The 19,144-nt window shown below is 53.8% G+C and overlaps 1 protein-coding gene across 1 annotated transcript; it reads right to left on the bottom strand.

Annotated features, from left to right (window-relative positions):
* Positions 1 to 242: 242 nt before the first annotated feature.
* Positions 243 to 18,807, bottom strand: SARM1 (sterile alpha and TIR motif containing 1). Its single transcript, XM_046676137.1, has 10 exons — positions 18,733 to 18,807; positions 17,188 to 18,507; positions 11,613 to 12,231; positions 9,435 to 9,647; positions 9,041 to 9,132; positions 8,695 to 8,930; positions 6,639 to 6,741; positions 6,375 to 6,564; positions 2,357 to 2,478; positions 243 to 2,265 (listed from the first exon to the last, which is right to left on the bottom strand). The coding sequence occupies exons 2-10, from the start codon at positions 17,655 to 17,657 to the stop codon at positions 2,136 to 2,138; spliced, it is 2,175 nt and encodes a 724-aa protein (XP_046532093.1). The 5' UTR covers positions 17,658 to 18,507; positions 18,733 to 18,807; the 3' UTR covers positions 243 to 2,135.
* Between the last annotated feature and the right edge of the window lie 337 nt (positions 18,808 to 19,144).

The raw sequence follows: 19,144 nt of genomic DNA on the forward strand, positions 1-19,144 counted from the left end.
ATGAGCTGGGCAGTTTGTCACGGCAGGGGAGGCAGGCCCCTGAACACACTGGGGGGAGGGTTGTCACTTCAGCTGCCCTGGTTGGGGCTGGAGGCTGGACTCTGATTCCCCAGAGAGACAGGAGTGGGGCAGCAGTGGAGGGAGTACCAAACAGATAAAGAAACAGGGCCCTCTCTGAATACTGCCCACGGGGAACCTCCGGAGGGAGGGCGACTGGCGACAAAAAACCAGAAAGCTTCCCCTGGAGGATACTCATCACACTGTATTATTATTGTCTCTGTTCTGTGAGGGCTACGTCCAGTCTGCCTCAGTCACCGTCATACCCAGGGCCTGGCACTGGTGGGCTCTTGCGTGGCATGGAGGAAGGAGGAAAAAGTGCAGTGAAAGCCGGGGTTGGGACCAGGACCGGCTTTGACAGTCTCCTTGGCAGGGAGGGAAGGGGTTCCGAGCCTGGAGCGAGACTTTCAACTTTCTGATGATGTGGCTCAGGAGCTAGGAGTGACCTGGCCAGCGCCTGTGGGAGGCAGCTCTGGGTGCTGAGCCAGCCTTGAGGTGTGACCCCAGTGCCCTCAGGAGGGAAGAGGCTGGCACATTCCAGCTGACCGCATTAGCTGAAGCCTGGGTTAATAAGCCCACAAGGGAGGGTACTTTCTTGCTGTCCTGCCCTAGTGGAGGAAGGGGCAGGGGGACATTGCTGCTCATTTATTTCTGCGGAGCCCCTGGGTCAGCCTTTCATTGCAAAAACCTGTTCCCCATTACTACCTTCTTTGGGGCAGGGGAGAAGGCAGCTGTCTGTGGAGCCGCAGCCCTGCCCGGGCGCAGCCTCCAGGATGCTTCTGAGGAGAGCAATCCCTCTGTCAGTGGACTGAGCACCAGGAGGCCAGGTCTGGGTCCTGGGGCTGCCACTAATGACTCGGGAAGCTGGGCACATCATTCAGTTCCTTTGCTGTAAAATGGAGATGAGGATACAGGGTAGGGTTGCTGTGCTGATCAGAGACCATGGAGTGGCGTGGCGTGGAAATGGCAAAGATCTGTGAGGGGTGTGTGTTTCAGAGTCTTGCTACTTAAGTCCTTAACCACCAGCATTGGCTCACCTGGGAATTGGTGAGAAATGCAGAAACTCAGGCCCTGCCCCAGGTCTCTTGAATGGAATTTTAGCAAAATTTCCAGATGATTCGAATGCACCCCTTGCCCTTCTTCAGGATCTTGCCTCTTCCCAGGGAGCTGCAGGTTCTCCCCAGGCTATGGCTGCTGCCGTGGGGGGCTGCCTCATCCTGCCTATCCCTGAGCAAGTGGGTGGGCAGCCTTGCGTGAGGGGCTGGGGAAGCCAGGTGGGCCAGGCTAGGCAGGAGCCTGAGGCACAGCACCAAGGCGTGGGTAGTGTGGCTAGCTGCCCTTTGAGACTTGGTGTCCCCTACCCAAGCAGGGGGGGCTCCCGTGCACCAGAGAGTGCAGGGAAGCTAGCTGCAGCAGCACGCCAGCCAGAGGGCCAGCTCAGCCTGTCCCTGACCCCCAGATGTGGCAAAAGAGGCTGCACCTCGGGAAGGCTGCACCTCAGGAAGGCTGAGCGAGGACTCGGGACCAGGCCAGGCTGGCTAAGGGCACTGAGTGGTTACAGGGCAAGGCCACGAGGTGGCAGGAAGTGGTGAGCAGGGGCCAGGCAGAGTCTAGGTGGAGAGCCATCACTGGACTCTCATCCCCACCTGGCTACTGGGCCCAGGCCCTTGCTTGGCTGGGGATTGTCCTAATTCCTGTCAGAGGCCTTTCGCCTGCTCAAGCTGGCTGCAGTCAGGGCGGGAGACAGGGCAGTTTGCAGCAAACGCTCAATCTCCAGTGTGTCCAGAACTGAGCAGTCACCAACCATGACCCCACCACCTGAGACAGAGAACCTGGTGGCAGGGCCTTGGGGGGAGCGTGCAACCTTAGCACTCCCAGTGGCTGGCTTCCCTTCCTTTCCAGATACTGAGGAAGCTGGGTTTGAGGTGGACCATGAGGGCAGGGGAGAGGGAAGAGCCATTTCCTAAGAAGGGCCCAGACTGTATCAGTCTGGGGAGGCCAGTGTGAAGAGCTGCTCCTTCCGGGGGACAATGGAAATAGGTGTCACAGCAGGGCTGTGACTTGGAATTATGGACTGGTTAAGTTGGGCCCATGGGTGCGGCACCCTCCAAACTGGTGTCGGAGCCTGCAGACGAGTCCCGGGAGGAGCGGCCCTGCAGGAAGCGGATGATCTTCTCAATGGTGGCCTCCTGGTACTCGTGGGACCACCTGTGGGCACAGAGGCTGGTGGGTCAGGGGGCTGGGCAGAGGGAACTGCTAGCTGGGGGGGCCTGTGTGCCCCCCCCCCCCCCCCCCTCACTTGATGCCATTGAAGGTGAGCACGGCCTGTATGTCCTCAGGCAGGGCCTGGGGCTCCGGCCACTCGAAGCCATCAATGACTGGCACAATGTTCTTGCCACAGCTCAAAGCAGTTGCGATCTCCTGGAGAAAGAAGAGAGAGGAGGAGGAAGAGATCTCATCCAGGTCCTCATCTGAGTCCTCATCCAGGGATCCTGGGGCCAGGCAGACACTAGGAGGGCCAATAGCCCGAGGCTGAGCCCAGGGTGGGATGCTGGTCCTGAAGTCCACCTTGACTTCTCCCTCACCCCTTATGATATAACAAAAAATAAGTATTTGATCTTTGTCCCAGGTTCTTGGCATAGAGCTCCTAAAATCCTTGGACTCTCCAGATGATGGGGTTGGGGGTGCCTAGATAGCTTCAGGATGGGGGCTGATCACCAGAAAGACCAAGCTATGATTAGAGGGTTAGAACTTTTAGCCCCCCACCCTGACCCCCACACCTCAGGGTGTGGGGACAGGGGCTGGAGATTGAGTTCAATCACCAATGGCCAATGACTTAATCAATCATGTCCACATAATGAGACCTCCATAAAATCCCCGAGGGATGGGATGGGTTGGTGAACACATCTAGGAGCTGGGAGGGAAGCCTGGAGAGGGCATGGAAGCTCATGCCTCCTCTGCCCGCGCCCCCACCTCCACCCCTTGCCCTGTGCATCTCTTACATTTGGATGTTCCTGAGTCATATCTTTTATAATAAACCAGTAATAGTTAAGAAAAGTGCTTTTCTGCATTTTGTGCATCATTCTAGTAAATTATTGAACCTGAGGTGGGCATCATAGGAACTGCTGAATTTGTAGCCAAGTCAGAAGTGTGGGTAGCCTGGGAACCCAGGACTTTGGACTGGCATGTGAAGTGAGGGCAGACTTGTGGGGCTGAGCCCTAAAACCTGTGGAGTCGGACCCTCACTCTGGGTAGTCAGTATCAGAACTGAATTGAATTGGGGGACACCCAGTTGGCATTGACAAATTGGAGAACTGGTTGTTGGTGTGAGAAAAATCCCACACGATTTGGTGTCTGAAGAAAAACATCACATGCCCTGCATCCAAATTGATCCATCGCAAGCCCTGCCAATTGTACTCCTTATTCATTTCTCAAATCCACCCATTTTTCTCTACCTCCGCCCCATCACCGCCCTGCTCCAACTTCCTTACCTTTTCTTTTTTTTTTAAAGATTGGCACCTGAGCTAACATCTGTTGACAATCATTTTTTTTCCTTCTTTTTCTTCTCCCCAAAGCCCCCCGGTACATAGTTGCATATTCTAGAGGTGAGTGCCTCCGGGTGTGCTGTGTAGGACGCCGCCACAGCATGGCCTGATGAGCGGTGCCATGTCCGCGCCCAGGATCCGAACCCTGGGCCGCTGCAGTGGAGTGCGCGAACTTAACCACTTGGCCACGGGGCAGGCCCCACCAACCCCCTTATCTTTATCCTCCACCAGTCTTTCCTCACTCACTCTTGCCCCCTCTAATTTGTTCTCTACCTTGCCCCTTCACCTGGCTACTCTTTGCAAAATGCAAATCTGATCATCTTGCCCCCTACTTAAAACTCTTCAAGACTTTACATGGCTCTTAGAATAAAATTCAAACTCCTTAATGTGGTCTGAAGGCCCTGTGTGGTTGACCACAGCTAACTTTTCAATGTCCACCCTTGCACTGTCCTCCCAGCCACACAGACCTTGCAGCCCCTTATATTTGCTATCCTCTCTCCCTGCACAGGGCCTTTGCGTGTGCTGTTTCCTCTGTCTAGAATGCTCTTCCCTGCCCCTTCACCTAGCTCATGCCTACTTGTTTTTCTGATCTGAGCTCAGTCAACACTTTCCCAGGGAACTCTTCCCTCACTTCCCTGACCAGGTCAGATCCCCCTATTACAGGCTCTCATAGGCTCTGCAGCACGTGCCACAGTTGCAAAGTTAAATTAATTAATGAGTAATTTACTTAATACCTGTCTCCCCCATGAGCCTAAGGGCAGGGAGTATGTCTGTTCTTTACTCACCTTATATCGCAGCATCTTTCACAAAGCCCTGCTCATAGTCAGCCCTTGCTAAATACTTAATGGCTGGCTGGCTGGCTGAATGAATGAATGAATGAATGAGTGAATAAATGAATGAGACCACAGCAGAGCAGTTAAGGGCTGCACTCTGGCATCATCAGATCTGGGTTTACATCAAGCCTCTGACACAGGCTTTGTGACCTGAGGCAAAAACAACAGACTCTCCAAGCCTCTGTTTTCTCACATATAAAATAGGGTTAATGACAGTCCCTCTCACGTAGGATTGTCCAGAGGAACGAGGCGAGTGTGGGAACGGCACCGAGCAGGCCGTGTCTGCTTAATCAATAATATGTTATTATTTCCTCCTCTGTAAAGTGAGGTAATAAACCTACCTCACAAGGTTGTTCTGAGGATATTGCTTACTATTAATGGGTGCTCTGGTAAGTGCTTATTGAACGGTTTTTCCCTTTCAAGGGGGAACCACAGGGATTGGCCTTTCTTGAGTGCAGTTCACTTGTGGTTTTCCATATTGATTACCCACTAAATGGGGCTTCGGGGAAAGCAGTTTTAAAACCAGAGGCAAAAACAATCAAGGAGGGATGATGCAGCCTTTGGGACTGGTCCAGGGCACAGGCTCCCTCCACCCTGCCTGCCTCCTCCCTCCGTGCTGTCTGCTGGGACGACGATGGGTGCCAAGCACCCATGTAGAGCAGAGCCTTCCTAGGGAAAAAACCTGCATAATTGCAAACTTGATTGGCTTCTGGGCAACCTCTCCATTTACGAATGAGAAGGACGCCCAGAGAGGAGAAGGGACTTGCTCCCAAGTCACACACACACTCAGCCCAAGAGGGGCCAGGTGTCTAACTCAAGCCTTCAGATTCCAAGTCCAGGGCTGTTTCAACCAAGCCCTCTGCTTCTCTGCTGAGAATGTGGATGAATTCTGACCTGGCAGAAATTTATTTGGGAATCTTCAGACATTTGTTTCATCTAGAATTACACAAAACCAAAGACAGCACACTGCTTCTTGCAGATTCAGAGGCTGGCCAAGAGAGGAATAATGGCTTCTTTAAGATCACCCAGCTGGTTAAGAACAAAAACTTGATACGGCCGGCCCATGGCTGAGTGGTTAAGTTTGCGCACTCCGCTTCGGCGGCCCAGGGTTTCGCCAGTTCAGATCCTGGGGGCGGACGTGGCACCGCTCATCAGGCCATGCTGAGGCGGCATCCCACATGCCACACCTAGAAGGACCCACGACTAAAATATACAACTATGTACTCGGCTATTTGGGGAGAAAAAGCGAAAAAAACACCCCAAAAACCTGCAGATGTGACATGGGTCCATCCATCCATCCATTCTACAAGTATCAATAAGTTTCTACTGTGTCAGGCACTGAAGATACAATGGTGAATTAAACAGCAGTAGCACTCATAGTCATTATATTAATAACAATAATTGCTGCCATTATAGAGCAGTTACTATGGAGCCAGGCATTATGCTAAGCACTTCACAAATTCTAACTCTTTTAGTCCTTTAACAATATCCTAGGGAATTAAGTGCCATAATTATCTCACTTTACAGTAATAAACATGAAGCTCATTGGGGTTAAGTAACTTGCCCAAGGCCAGAGCCAGGATTCAAACTCATAGCTTTGTGCTCTGAACGATTCCATTGTGCCTGTCACTATGCTCTCCTGCTCCCCCTCCTTCCCTCACAGAGGCTATTTTTCAAAGCATTTTCATCTATCTCTGACCCTCACAACAATCCTACAAGGTGAATAGGACAGGTAAGTTATCCCCATTTTGTAGATGAGAAATCTGAGGCTCCGAGAGCCTAAGTGACTTGCTAACGTCCTCTTACAGTTGGAGCTATGGCTCCTGACTTCCACCTGGGCCATGGAGGTTGCTGGGGTGTGCAGATGAGAAAGAATGGGAAGAGGACCTTGTCCCCTGGGCCACAGGCCAATGCTGGGACTACAGAGGACAGCACCTACCTTGTGCACCCAGTCCTTGCAGTCATGGTCCTGCATGCACTTGTCCAGTGCCCCGGCCGACAGCACCAGCACAAAGTTGCGGGCACCCATGACACTCTGGATGAGCTTGTCCTCGAACTTGCCTGCTTCCAGCTTCTCCACATCGATGAAGACATTGAAGCCGTGCAGCTGCAGGTGCACCTTCAGGAGGCTGCGAAGAGGTCCTGTGTCAATGCCCTGGCCTGGCCCAAGGAGCCAGGCTGTCTGCTGCCGGCCCCCCCTCACCTGGCCAGCTGGGAGCCTGAGTTCCTGCGGTAGCTGATGAAGACATCTGGGGTGTCCCCACCGGGCTTGCAGCCAGAGCAGGGCAGTGGGGAGTGCAGCATTTCTGAGGCAGGCAAGAGACAGCTTGGTGAGGGAGGCTCCTCCCCATCACTCCCCACGAGGGGCATCATCCCCTGCCCACCCGGCCTTCTCAGCCCAGGCAGGGTGTCTTGTTCCAAAAAGGGGCACTGAGGTAGAGAGATGGGGCTTACAGGAAGGAAGGCTGCTAACTGTTGGTGAGTCCCTCTCAGGAGGCAGGCACTGTGTTTTAGGGACATTGATACCCACCTCCAGCCCTGCCTTCTCTCCTGAACTCCAGACCTGCATGGCCAGCTGCCCGTAGGCGCTCCAAACCAACACCTCCCAGATCCTCCCATGATCCCCTTCTTCCCGGTTTCCCACCAAAGCCAGAAACCTGGGTATCAGCCTCGTCTCCTGCCTCTCATTCATTCATTCAGCAAATATTTACCATGTGCCAGGCATTATTCTTAATGCTGGGCATACAGCAGCGAACAAAGCAAACCAGCGGTGCCCTCGTGGAGCTGACGTCCAGTGCTCAGAGCCAGGCGCCGGGCTTTATGGAGTCTTCCTCCCAAACATCTTGGACTCCAGCCCCAGGGCCCTCCTATGTCCAGGCCCCCAACTCCAGCCTCCTCAGTGGTCTCCCCCAATTCACACTTGCCCAGTCTAATCTGTTTGCACAGCTACCAGAGGGATCTTTCTAAAATCCAAGTCTAAGTGTGTCATTGTCCCCACTTAAAAAATGTGCATGGCTCCATACTTCCCATAGAAGAGAACTATAAGCTGTTTTTGTCATAGGACCTTCCTGTTTCTTAAAAAATGGGATTTTATTAGGAGCTGCAACGTAAAAATGATGAAAGTGGATCTGCTTTGGTTGAAACAAAAGAATGGGGCGAAAGCCCAGTCCCTTGTCCCCGATAGGAGCTTGGTGTGTGCTTGCTGAACGAATGGGTGAATGGAAAGAATTCATCTTCTTATAATATTCAGACTTAACCTTCAGAGACAATATTTGTCTGTGTATGAAGCAGAAAGATGGAGGTTCAAATCTCAGTTCTGTTATTTAATGGCTTTTATAAGCTTGGAAAATGTAGTTAAATTCTTTAAATCTTAGTTTCATCATCTTTAAAATTAATACCCTTGATGGAAATATTCTTTAACTTTGATTATGCTGGTAGTCACTCAGGGGTGTGCTTTTTCAAAACTCGTCAAACTGAACACTTTTAAGTTCAATTAGACCTTTTATTTTTATTTTTTAAAAATTGATTTAAAAAAATTAATGGTCACTGCATAGAGTGGATGTAGAGATTAATGAGATAATATCTGTTAAAAACTTAATATGGGACCTGGCATATAGTAATTGACCATAAATATTAGCTAAATAGTAAATTAAAATAAATAAGTGAATAGGGCTGCTAGAGCCCTAGAATCCACTCTGCCCTCATGACCTCCCTAAAGCACTTCCAGAACCCAGACTTTGTCAGCTGTTGGCTAATAGGATAAGCCCCTGTCTTCCCACCCATATCCCATGTCGCTCCCTCCATGCTCTGTCTTACCTCCACGCTTGCATGTGCTGCTCCCTATGCCTGGGTTGCTCTTCCTGCTGCGCCCCGCCCCCCGCCCCCCAATACATCCTTCCTGCTGCGCCCTCCCGCCCAGTACATCCTTCAAGACCTGGTCCAGCATGCTCTAAACGCCTAGACCTGGGTGGACAGGGTGCAATGATTCCTCCGGGGGCCCACTGGAGTCCTGGGCATGCCTCCTGCCATAGTGACAGCCTGTTATATACCAGCCTTACTCCCACCCTCCTCCCCACCTCAGACTGGGAACTTCTTGAGGGCAAAGCGCAACATAGTCATCTTTGCATCCTCAGAGTCCAGTCTGGCAGAGCGCGTGTACTCAAACAGCAGCGAGGCTCCGAGGCCCCACCACGTGTCTCCCCTCGCCCCTCCAAGGCTAGGGCTAGGGCAGGGGTGGGGTGCCAGGCAGGCAGGCTGACCTCTGGCGGCCGAGAGGATGCGGGCGCGGTGCACGCCCAGGCGGATGCCGCAGTCCTCCAGGAGCTGCTGCTCGGATACGCGGTGCAGCAGGGAGCGGTCCAGGCCGCAGCTGACCAGGCCGTAAGTGTATTGGCGGAAGCGCGGGTCCAGGCTGCCCAGCCAGTCAGCCAGGTTGCTGCGGTCGCACGTAGCGTAGCTGGCGAAGGTCTTGAGCTCCGTGAGCTCCCTAAAGAATCTGCACCCCGGGGAGGAGAGGACGCTGAGGTCCCGACCCGGGACTGGCTGGTGGCGGAGGGGGCATTTAGTTAGACCTCGCGGGCAGGGGGCGAGCAGGAGGCTCCATACCTCTTGCGGGTGATGCCCGACTTCATGCCCAGGTCGGTCTGGAGTTCCTCCTCCGTGAGCCGCAGAAGCAGGTCGCCATCTACCTGTTGCTCCTGGGAGAGGGGTCAGATTTAAGGATGGGCTCCTATCCTCAGCCCTTGGACCCAAAGCACAAGATGCAAGAGGAGGGAACTGGGGACGGCGATGGAGGAGGCGGATGGGACCCATATTAGAGCCGAGTGACCCTGAAAATGGCTGAATACAGGGTCCCCACCCTCGAAAGGCCACCCTGGCCCTGTGGGTGTGCGGGCCGGGAGGGGGCGCAGTTGCCTGTGTGCAGGGCGTCCCTAGCGGCCGCGCGCCCTCGGGGATGCGCCGGTTCCGACTCCCGGAAGGCAGCCCCACGCGGCCCTACCCGGAAGCTCTGGCAGTACTGGGAGAAGCCGATCTGCTGCAGCCACGTCTGGACCTCGGCCTCCTTCCAGCTGGCCACGCAGGACAGGATGGGCCGCGGCACCTCCTCGCCCAGCAGGCGCAGCGCGCGCTTGGCCAGCGCCGACGTAGTCCCATTGGTGGAGTAGGAAACGAGGCGTTTCAGGCTCTGGATGGCGCCAATGTCACTGAATACCTAGAGAGGGGTGGGGAGAGGGTGTCTTGGAGCCACCAGCTCGCCAGCCACCCCCAAACGTGCCCAGTCCCTCCCCTCGCCTCTTCTCACCCCTGAAAGTGCCCTAGCCATCTGCCCTAGCCCTGCCTTCATCCAACAAATCACCCAGTCGTGGATTCCCCCTCCGGAAGCTGGTCCTCCTCATGTCTCCCTTCTGCAGCTTCCTTCCGTCCTGGGATAAAGTGTGCGCTCTCAGTACAGCCACCAGGCCCCCCACAGTGCAGCCCCTGCCCACCAGTCCCAGCTCACCTCTCCTGCACCAACCGCATTTGTCTGACATCCACCCACGACGAAGGTGATCCCACCTCTGGGCCTCAGCCCATGGTGTTCCAGCCTGCTTGTGGGAGTCCTACTCATACACTGGAGTCCAAATTGATAATCACCTCCTCCATGCAGCCTGCTTTGATTCCCTCACAGCTTGGCCCATACCTCCAGTTAGGCCTTGTTCCACACTCTGAATGCCACTGTCATTAGTTGATAATACAACTTCCAATGGATGATAGCTGAGGTCATGTCTTAGTCACCCCTAAAATCCCATACTTGGCACACTGCAGGGCACAGAGTGGGGGCTCACTAAGTCTTTACTGCACTGCACTCACTTGGCCTTGCTGGGAAAAGGGTACCAGAGCTGGTGGGCATGGCTGCTTCCCAGACCCAATCCTTGGGGACTTCACTCCCTACTTCCCTTCAAGACCCTTCTCCCAAAGTAGGATGACCTGCTTTGTAAAGCCAGTCCTCCCACAGCCCAACTCTGGGGCACAGAGAGGAGAATCAGAAGGTCCTAGAACACTGCACCTTGGAAGAGGCCTCAGAGACCCCCTAACACAACAGTCTCTTCTTGATCTGTGGGGACACACACAATGAGTGACAATCATCTGTGAGACACACTCCTCTGAGTGGCCCCAGATGACAGCCCTGGTAACAGACAGAGTGGTCCAGGCAGTGTGCACCACTTCCTGTGCACCAGCTGTCACTGATCCCGAAAGCCCCCAGAGGAATGCAAAGGCGGGAGAGTGACGTTATAGGGATAATCTTGATTCTGTAATATTTAAAAAGCAAAAAACATGAACTTTTGATAATTTAACTATTACTAGTCCCACATCCAGGGTAAGAACTGCTGCTGTGGTACACTCTTTCCATTTTCCAGAGGAAAAAAATGAGGCATGGAGAGAGGCCCAGAGAGGGGAAGCCAGGTACCCAAGGTCACACAGCAAGTGAAAGCAAAGAGCAAAGGCTTCAAATCTAGCCGTGGGCATGGGAACTCTTGAGACTCAGGTGGGAGTTATCTGGCCGACACGCTGATATCCTGCCCCAAGCCTCTGTCTGTATACTTCAGCTCCTTCCTGGACTCCAGACCCAAATGACAAAATGGCCCACTGGAGCTCCCCAACTGGTCTCTCAGGCACCTCAAACCCAATCTGTCCCAGTGAACTCACCCCCACACCCCCAAGCCTCTCACCCAGTTCACCTTGTTTCAGTACCACCTGCCACCATCCACTAGGTTATCTATGTCCACAGCCAGGAGTCATCCTCAGCCCCTCCCTCTCCTTCACCGAGCCACTCACCGAGTCACTCAAGTCCTTATTCTCTCTTCAGCATCTCTGGAATCAGTCTGCTTCTCTCTGCTTCTGCTGTCATGCCGCAGTCCCCAACCTCCACTGTCCTAACTGCCCCCCTACCATGGCCTCCTATCTGGTCCCCTTGCCTCCAGCCTCAGCCCTGCCAATCCCATCTCCAAGCAACAGTGTCCCCTCCTTAAAAACCTTGGTCTTGCCTTCAAGGCCAGAATGACTGGTCGGTCCCTCGTCCTTCTCCTTGCTTCACCTAATACTTATGTGTACTTGAAGTCGCAGTTGACTGTCCCTTCCTCTGGGAAGCCTTCCCAGACGCCCTCTAACCCCCGCCCGATCCCACCCTCGCACCCACCTTGGTCTTGCCCTGTAGGCTCTTGATGGCAGCCTCTGCACAGAGATAGAAAGCCCCGATGCACTGCGCCTCCAAGCGCGACGAGTCGAGCAGCGGCACGAGGCGCTGCAGGTCGTCGGGCCCGCGGCCCTGGCTGGTGTCGCTGGCGTCCACCAGGCAGCGGGCGAAGCGGCCGGGGTCCAGCGAGGCCACGAGCGGCTCCACTAGCGCCAGCGTGCCGGAGCGCTCCACCTCGCGCTCCACCTCCTTGTTGGTTGCCAGCACCGCCACGGCGAGGCAGGCGTGCAGCCGCAGCAGCTCGTCCTCTTTGGAGAAGGCGAGCGGGAAGAGCCACTCGGCGGCGCGCTTCTCCACCATGCGCCGCTGCGCCGCCTGGCCCCCGTGCAGCGCGCAGTTGGCCAGCGCCAGCGCACAGTGGCGGAGCAGCGCCGGGTCCATGCGGCGGCACCAGTACAGCACCGCGTCCAGGCCGCCGGCCGCCACCAGCCGCTGGCACGTCTCCTCCGAGTGCTTGAACATGTGCTCCAGGATGCCTGCAACGCTCCGCGCCAGCTCCACCGGCTCGCGCTCCTTTGCCAGGTTCAGGATCACACCCAGCCCGATGCGCGCCACGCGGTCCCTGCCGAGAGAAAGTGGGAGGGGGACAGTAGAACTGTCGCCTGGGGTGCTCGGCTTGCCCCCTGGAGGCCACAGCCTGGCCACTTATCTCTCTGGGCCTCACCAGTGTTACATAGGACATGAGCGAGAGCATTATCCTCCCTGCCTGCCCGCCTCATCTCCTGTCCTGGGAGGACCAGACTTCTCTGATTCTGAGGGTGCTTCACCCTGGCGGCACCCATCTCCTCCCCAAACCCTCCCCTGGAGAAGCAGTCTGTGTGGTGGTTAAGAACCCTAGCTCTGGAGCAGATCCCCTGGGTCCTGGTTTCTTCTTTGCCATTTTCTAGCTGTGGGACCTTGGGTACCTTCCTTTATCTTTCTAATTCAGTTTGCTCATCTCATAAATAGGATAAAAAGAATACCTAGCCCATAGGGTTATTATGAGAACTAATGTGATAATCCACGTACAGTGCTCCCTCAGCACAGCGCCTGGCTCGTAGGAAAGACTCAATAGATGTTAACTTCTTATCCTCATTTGAAGCGTCCCTTGAAGTCCACCACTCTTATTAGCCTTGCCTTCAAACTTCTCTTCATGCCATGCTGTGTGACTGGGGGGTATTCATTCATTCATTCAACAGACGTATATTGAGGACCTACTGAGTGCCAGCCACTGCACTAGGGGCTGAAGTTGACCAGTGACTAAGAGTGACTGGAGCTTATACACAGCATATACAGAGACAAACCATAAGCAAGTAAACAATGAAGGAACAGGATATCAGTGATATGGCCATAATTCTAGCAAAACCGGTGATGCAATGGAGAGTGCCTGAGCGGAGGGCTACGTCTGAGGAGGTGACATCTTAGAGTGAAATATCCAGAGACCGCAGCCTGCAAGTGTGTGGGAGAAGAGCCTAACAGGCAGAGAGAACAGCAAGGACAAAAGCCCTGAGGGCTGATGAGCTCGGCACGTTTGAGGAATAGAAAGAGGGCCAGAGATACCTGCGATGTCTAAGACCAACAAGGAAAAAGATAAAACCAACAAAGGATTCATATATAGGATACATAGGTAAATATTCAAATTGATAAGAAAAAGGCAGTAAATCCAAAAGAAAATGGGCAAAGGACAAAAGAAGAAATCCAAGATATTAACAAGCAAATAAAATGATGCTCTAACTCACTAGTCATCAGAGAAGTGAAAATTTAAACAGCTATCACTTTACATCTATTAGACAGGAGAAGGCAGAAGCTGGGTAATGTGGAAGGTCTGCGAGGTGTAGGGCTACGAAACCTGAAGCTCTGTAGGTGGAGGTTGAGGCTCTTGGGTTTATATCTCAATGAGATTGTCACACAGATACACAAGAGGAAATGGACAGGGTGGTTCGCTGCAGTGTTATTTGTGATGGGGGAAGCTGGTAGCAGGCCGGTGTCAAGCCTGGGAGAGTGGAGAGGCAAGATGGGCAGGTGCCCACTCTGGAGGACTAGGAAGCAGTTACAAGTGACCGAGCAGATGGTAACATAGCAACATGAGGGATCTTTAAAACACAGTGCTGAGTGGGGAAAAGTAAGAAATAGAATGTGCTATATAACACAGCACCATTTGTGTAGATGGGAAATACATGCACACAAAACAAGAATAAAGATTTTACCAGAACACAGATAGAAAGACACACGTTAAATATGCTGAACAGTTGCCTATGGGATTAAGTCAGAAAGATGGTGGAGATATTAGTCCAGAGGAGGAGTGGGGTTGCATTTTAGGCATAGATGTATACAAAGACTTGGAGATGTCTGAGAGCTGGTGTGCTTAGGGACCTGCCCCTGCCTCGGCCATGCTGAAGTGAAGCCATTTCAAGTTACTGAGGCTGGGGGTTCAAGGGGAGAGTGAAGAAAGAGTCCTGAGGGCTTTTGAACCATCCCAAGGCATTTGTACTTTTCTTGATGGCAAATGGGGAGCCATTGAAAGGCTTTAGGAAGGGGAGTGACCTGGTCACTCCTGGGTTTCAGGAAACTCATTTGGCTGCTGTGAGAAGGACGTGTCCAAGTGAGAGAGCCTGGAGGCCAGCAGAGCAGGCCAGAGAGTTGCCACGCTCCGGGCAGAGGTGAAAGTTCCCTGTCTTCCTGACTTCCACAAATGATGTCTTCCACAGGTGACGTGACCCCCAGAGACTTGGAGGCCCAGCCAGCCATGGAGTCCTTGCCTAGTGAGCCCCATGGTGACCACAGTGCTGTGGCTTTGCACCCACTGCAGGCCCCGGCTGAGCCCAGAACATGGCATAAGGCCAGCACAGTTGTGCTGAGCTGATCACTGAGCTTCTCTGGAGTCTAAAGGCATAGATGGGTCCTAATCATCCACTCGGGCAGCTGGTGATTGTTCCTTTTATCAATGAGAAAGCCAAAGCTCAGAGAGGTTACATGACACACCCAGGGTTACACAGCTGGTGAGAGGCATCGCTGGAATTTTAACTCACATTTCTCTCCGGAGCTCAAGATCCTTTGTTTATACTTTGTGCTTCCAGGACAATCTGACTACATAAACCCTGAGACTATCAGCACCAGGGTGTGCTTAAGCAATCATCTAATCCAATCATTTCCTGAGGACCAGTGAAGGGAAAGCCTTGCTCAGGAACATCAATTCAGAGAGAGGACTTCATTCGGAGTCTCTTGACCCCCTGCCCTCGCCTTTCCCTATGCACTTGACACTTCACAGAACTTGAACTGTGTGCTTGTTGTGAGGTCTGTTCACTCAGCTCCCAATTCTTCTGCAGCCTGAGAGGCTGTGGCCTGGGTTCAAATCCCAGCTCCAAAGGAGGGGAAATGGTACATATACACACATATACAAGAATGTACATATAATGTACATATATGTGCAAATACTAGCATATGCATAGACTCTGGAAGGCCATAGAAGAAACTTGTTTCACTGGTTTGCCTCCAGGGAAGGCATCTGGGTGGAAAGAAGAACTTTCAAGTGTGTATCTTTTTTGTGCCTCTGTGCTTTTTTGAATTTACGTGCAATAGTTTTCTGGTTTCTTTTAAACATGTCTCCTCCACTTATTCACTGTGTATTCTTGGGGAAGCCATTTAACCTCTCTGAGTTAAACCATTCAACCTCATTGTGGTTCCCTGATGGGGATGGGCTGTGAATTTCGAGGGCTAGCAGTCAGATGGGGCCCTTTCTGGGTATTTTGGAACCAAGCTCAGAGGGCCCTATCTTGTTTTGCTTCTCCTGGTATTTGGGGGTGAGGGGAGCTGTGACCTAGGCTCCTGGGCACTGGCTGTGGCAGCCCCCTGGGAAAAAGAGAGCTGCAGGAAAGGGAATAGCAAAAGGAGGGGGTGCATTGATGGAAGAAGCTTCTTTTAAGAGGAGGTTGGTTGATGGAGGAAGGACAAGATTTCATAGACATAAATTCTCACTGTGTCACTCCCCTTCTCTCCCTTCCAGCCTCCTCCCCGCGCTGTCTAGACAGGTGAGGAGATACTGCCTTTCTTTGGGAGGATTTTGATCGCGCGACCAGGTGCGCTCGGCTCTGTCCTTGGTCCTGAAGTGATGCCAGCGCCACACGTTCTTTCTCAGGACCAGGGACACTGGTTAGTGAGACTCTTTTCTCAGTAATTCTGAACCTGGTGAGGATTATTATTTTCAATCTTGAAAAACATCAGTGCTGTTTGCATCTTGCAGCTCTCCTCTTCCTAGGGTGTTGGCTGCACCCATTCCTCAGGAACTCTGTCCCAGCCCACGCGCCAGGCCTACAGGGCACACCCGCCAACCTGGGCCCACCACGTCCAGTGAGCACCCACTCCGTTTGTGAGCCCTTCAAATTTATGGCCAATCCCCATCAGGACACCTGATGTTATATGGGAGATTAATGACTTGCTGAACAAGCAGAACCCTAACTTGGTCTCCCAGCTTAAATGGCTTCATTCATGAATTTTTGACAGTTGTATCATTTCCACCATCTATGAGGTTATTTTTACTTTTTGAAAGTCGGAAAGAAAGCACCCCTAACCTATGCCCATAACACTTGTGAGAGCTGCATGAACTGAAAGTGACCCTTCCAGACCTGAGGGGCCCAGGAATTCAGAATGAGACTGGAGTGTGACAGCCTGGTCTGCTCTGGTAGCTGAGGGGAGAGAAAGTGGGTGCTCAGGGGTCCTCATATTCCAGGGAAGACCCCAAGAGGCAAGCAAGAGTGGCAGCTAGGCCTCAGTGGGACCCCACCTACTGTATCTTGGCACTATGTGGGGACGGGGTAGAGAACACATACTCTGTCTGGCCCCTGCCCAGCTCTGCACCTCGGTTTCCTCTTCCCCGACCCATTCAACCCAGCAGAAAACCTCCTGTTCCCCATTAGCAGCAGCAGAATGAGATCATGTCTGGCCTGTTATGTGGACCAAAATGAAGAAGAAGGAAGCAGGAGGCAGACAGGAGTGGCATGAAGGGGGAAAGTAAAATGAAGTGAAAGTCAGCACTCATTTCAGCCTGGAGAGAGAGGAAAGGGGAGACCCATCCTCCCTTTTCTGAGTATTGTGTTCTCTTCCTTACTCAGTGGCAGAGAGAAGGCAGCATAGAAGGGCACCCAGGCCCGTGGGGAGGAGGGCTGTGGATTTAGGAGGGCATTGACAATAGGATCCCATCTCCATCATCAGAACCAGGGACAGATTCCTGTCCTACTACTCCATTCTTCCTCTCCTTGTCTCATTCCTCACCCCACTAGCCCTGGGAGCGAATCCTGGCTGCACCATTAGTTCACTGTGTGACGCTGGGAAAGTCTTTAAACTTTCCCAAGCCTCAGGTTCCTCATTTCTAAAATGGACAAGCTGATCCCCAAGAGGGGTGTAGTGCAAGAAATTGTAGAGGTGAAGCAGTAAAGGCACAGTGTGAGTCACACGAAAGACAGACCAGGCACTCGACCACTCTTGCTGCCCCACCGCCCCCCACCCCCACCCCCGCGCTCTCCTCTCAGCCCAGCATCCTCACCGGTTCTCAGCCACCAGGATCTGCTCTAGCAGGCGCGCGGCCTGCACGCGTGTCTCCAGCTCCGGCGCCTGCAGCAGCCGCAACAGCAGATCAAGGCCTCCGTCCAGGCGGATGGCGTCGCACAGACCCTGGGCTACTTCGCGGCCCACGGCCGGCAGCAGCCAGGCCTCCTCCACCAGCTGAAAGACCTCGGCCAGGCCTGCGCCCACGGCCCGCGCGCCGCCCGCCTGCTTCAGCGCCGACAGCGCCTGCTGTAGGTCGGGTAGCGCGCGCTCCAGGGCGTCCTGCACCTCGGCGCCCGCCCCGGGCGACACCTCGCGGGGCCCATGGCCTCCCGCGGCCCACCAGAGGCCCGCGCCGCCTCCCCCGTCCTGTCCCGGCACCGCTAGCCGCTCGGCGCCGGGCCGTGGGCCCGACATGGCGAAGAAGCGGCACAGCTTGTAGGCAGAGAGGAGCAGCGTCAGGACCATGGACGCCGGGCTGCGGGGGACATCCCCAGCCTGGAGGGGCGGGGCCGGGCGGAGAGACCCAGACCTTGGGAAAAGGGGGACCCAAGAAGGGACCAGGGAGAAGAAGATACAGGAGGGAGGGATGACAGTCAAGGGCGCTGGTCAGAAGTTTGAGGGAGGAGTGAGGGCAGGATCTGGGACGAAGCGGTTGGGGAAGGGGATGCAGGTGTAGATGCAGGCGATGGGCTGGAGGAGGGAGAGAGGAGGCGAGGAATGGACCCAGACGCCGGAGGGTCTAGCAGGCAGGAACCAGAACAAAGCGCGGCTCCAACTCAGGCTCCTCTGGCAGAAAGATGCTCTGCAGCGGCCCCGCCCCTGAGAAGCCGCGGAGCAGGATCCGATGCCCCGCCTCTGGGGGCTCCTCCCCTGCCGCTCGCGCAGTCCCACCCCCAAGCCTTCCCTAGACACGCCCACACCCTGGCCAGGCCCTTCTCCCATAGTTCATCCCAGGCCCGCACCGCTCGGCGCAGGTGGAGAGGTAGAGGTCGGCCTTGGTTTTCCCCCAAGACGCTGGAATATGAGGGCAACACTGTTGAGTGTACTCTCCCTTGTACTAGTGGTTAATGCCATCATAATAACGACTCTGTACAAGTCTTGAGGCCCTTTATGCCTGTTTCTCAGTTAAGCCTTACAGCATACATACAAGTAGGGAGTAGCGTTCCCATTTAACAGCTGGCCCGACTCAGGCCCATAGAGAAGAGACTACCCAAAGTCACACTCCCCTCTGATTACAGAACAGGAAGAGCCAGCTGGAAACTCTGAGGATCACTTCCGCCAGGGGGTGGGAGGACTTCAGGACATCCGTGGAGCTCTGAAAGTGGGCACAAAATCAGGCGTTCTGTCCTAGTGGGCATTTTCTGTGTAAAAAGACCCATTTTCTGGGTCTTACTTCTCAGGAGGGTCTGCAAATATGGGGAACTAGGCCACTCTTTACCGATGGGGAGACTGAGGGCAACGACAGAGAGTGGCCTGACCAGGAGCCGAGAGTTAGTGGAGGGCTCAGGAATCAAATCTAGTCCAAAGGGTTAATACTCACCCAACTTACTGTGCTGTGAAGACCAGCTTGGGAAAATCAGTACACCCAGGAGATGAACACATACATGAAATGTCATTCTTTCATGATAAAAAAAAATTTCCACAGAGTGCTTACCAGCGCTCCTCCTACCAACCCCCCCTCACTGCCCTAAATACACAATGGGTGGGTGAGCCACCCAGCCAGGGATGTGCCTGATCAAACAGATCATGGATCAATAACCATTTATGGGGAAAGAAGTTGGGGCATTCCAGGCCCTGGGCCTTTTGTCTGCTTTCGCTCACGTGATCTCCCAACATCCCACGAGGCAAGTATTATTAGTCTCATTTTACCAAAAAGAAAACTAAGGCAGGAAAAGCAGTTTGCCCAAGGTCACACAGCCAGGGAGTGGCAGAGTGGGTCTTCTTTCTTCCCT

The sequence above is a fragment of the Equus quagga genome, chromosome 11 (assembly GCF_021613505.1).
Source record: "Equus quagga isolate Etosha38 chromosome 11, UCLA_HA_Equagga_1.0, whole genome shotgun sequence".
Classification (NCBI taxonomy): Eukaryota; Metazoa; Chordata; class Mammalia; order Perissodactyla; family Equidae; genus Equus; species Equus quagga.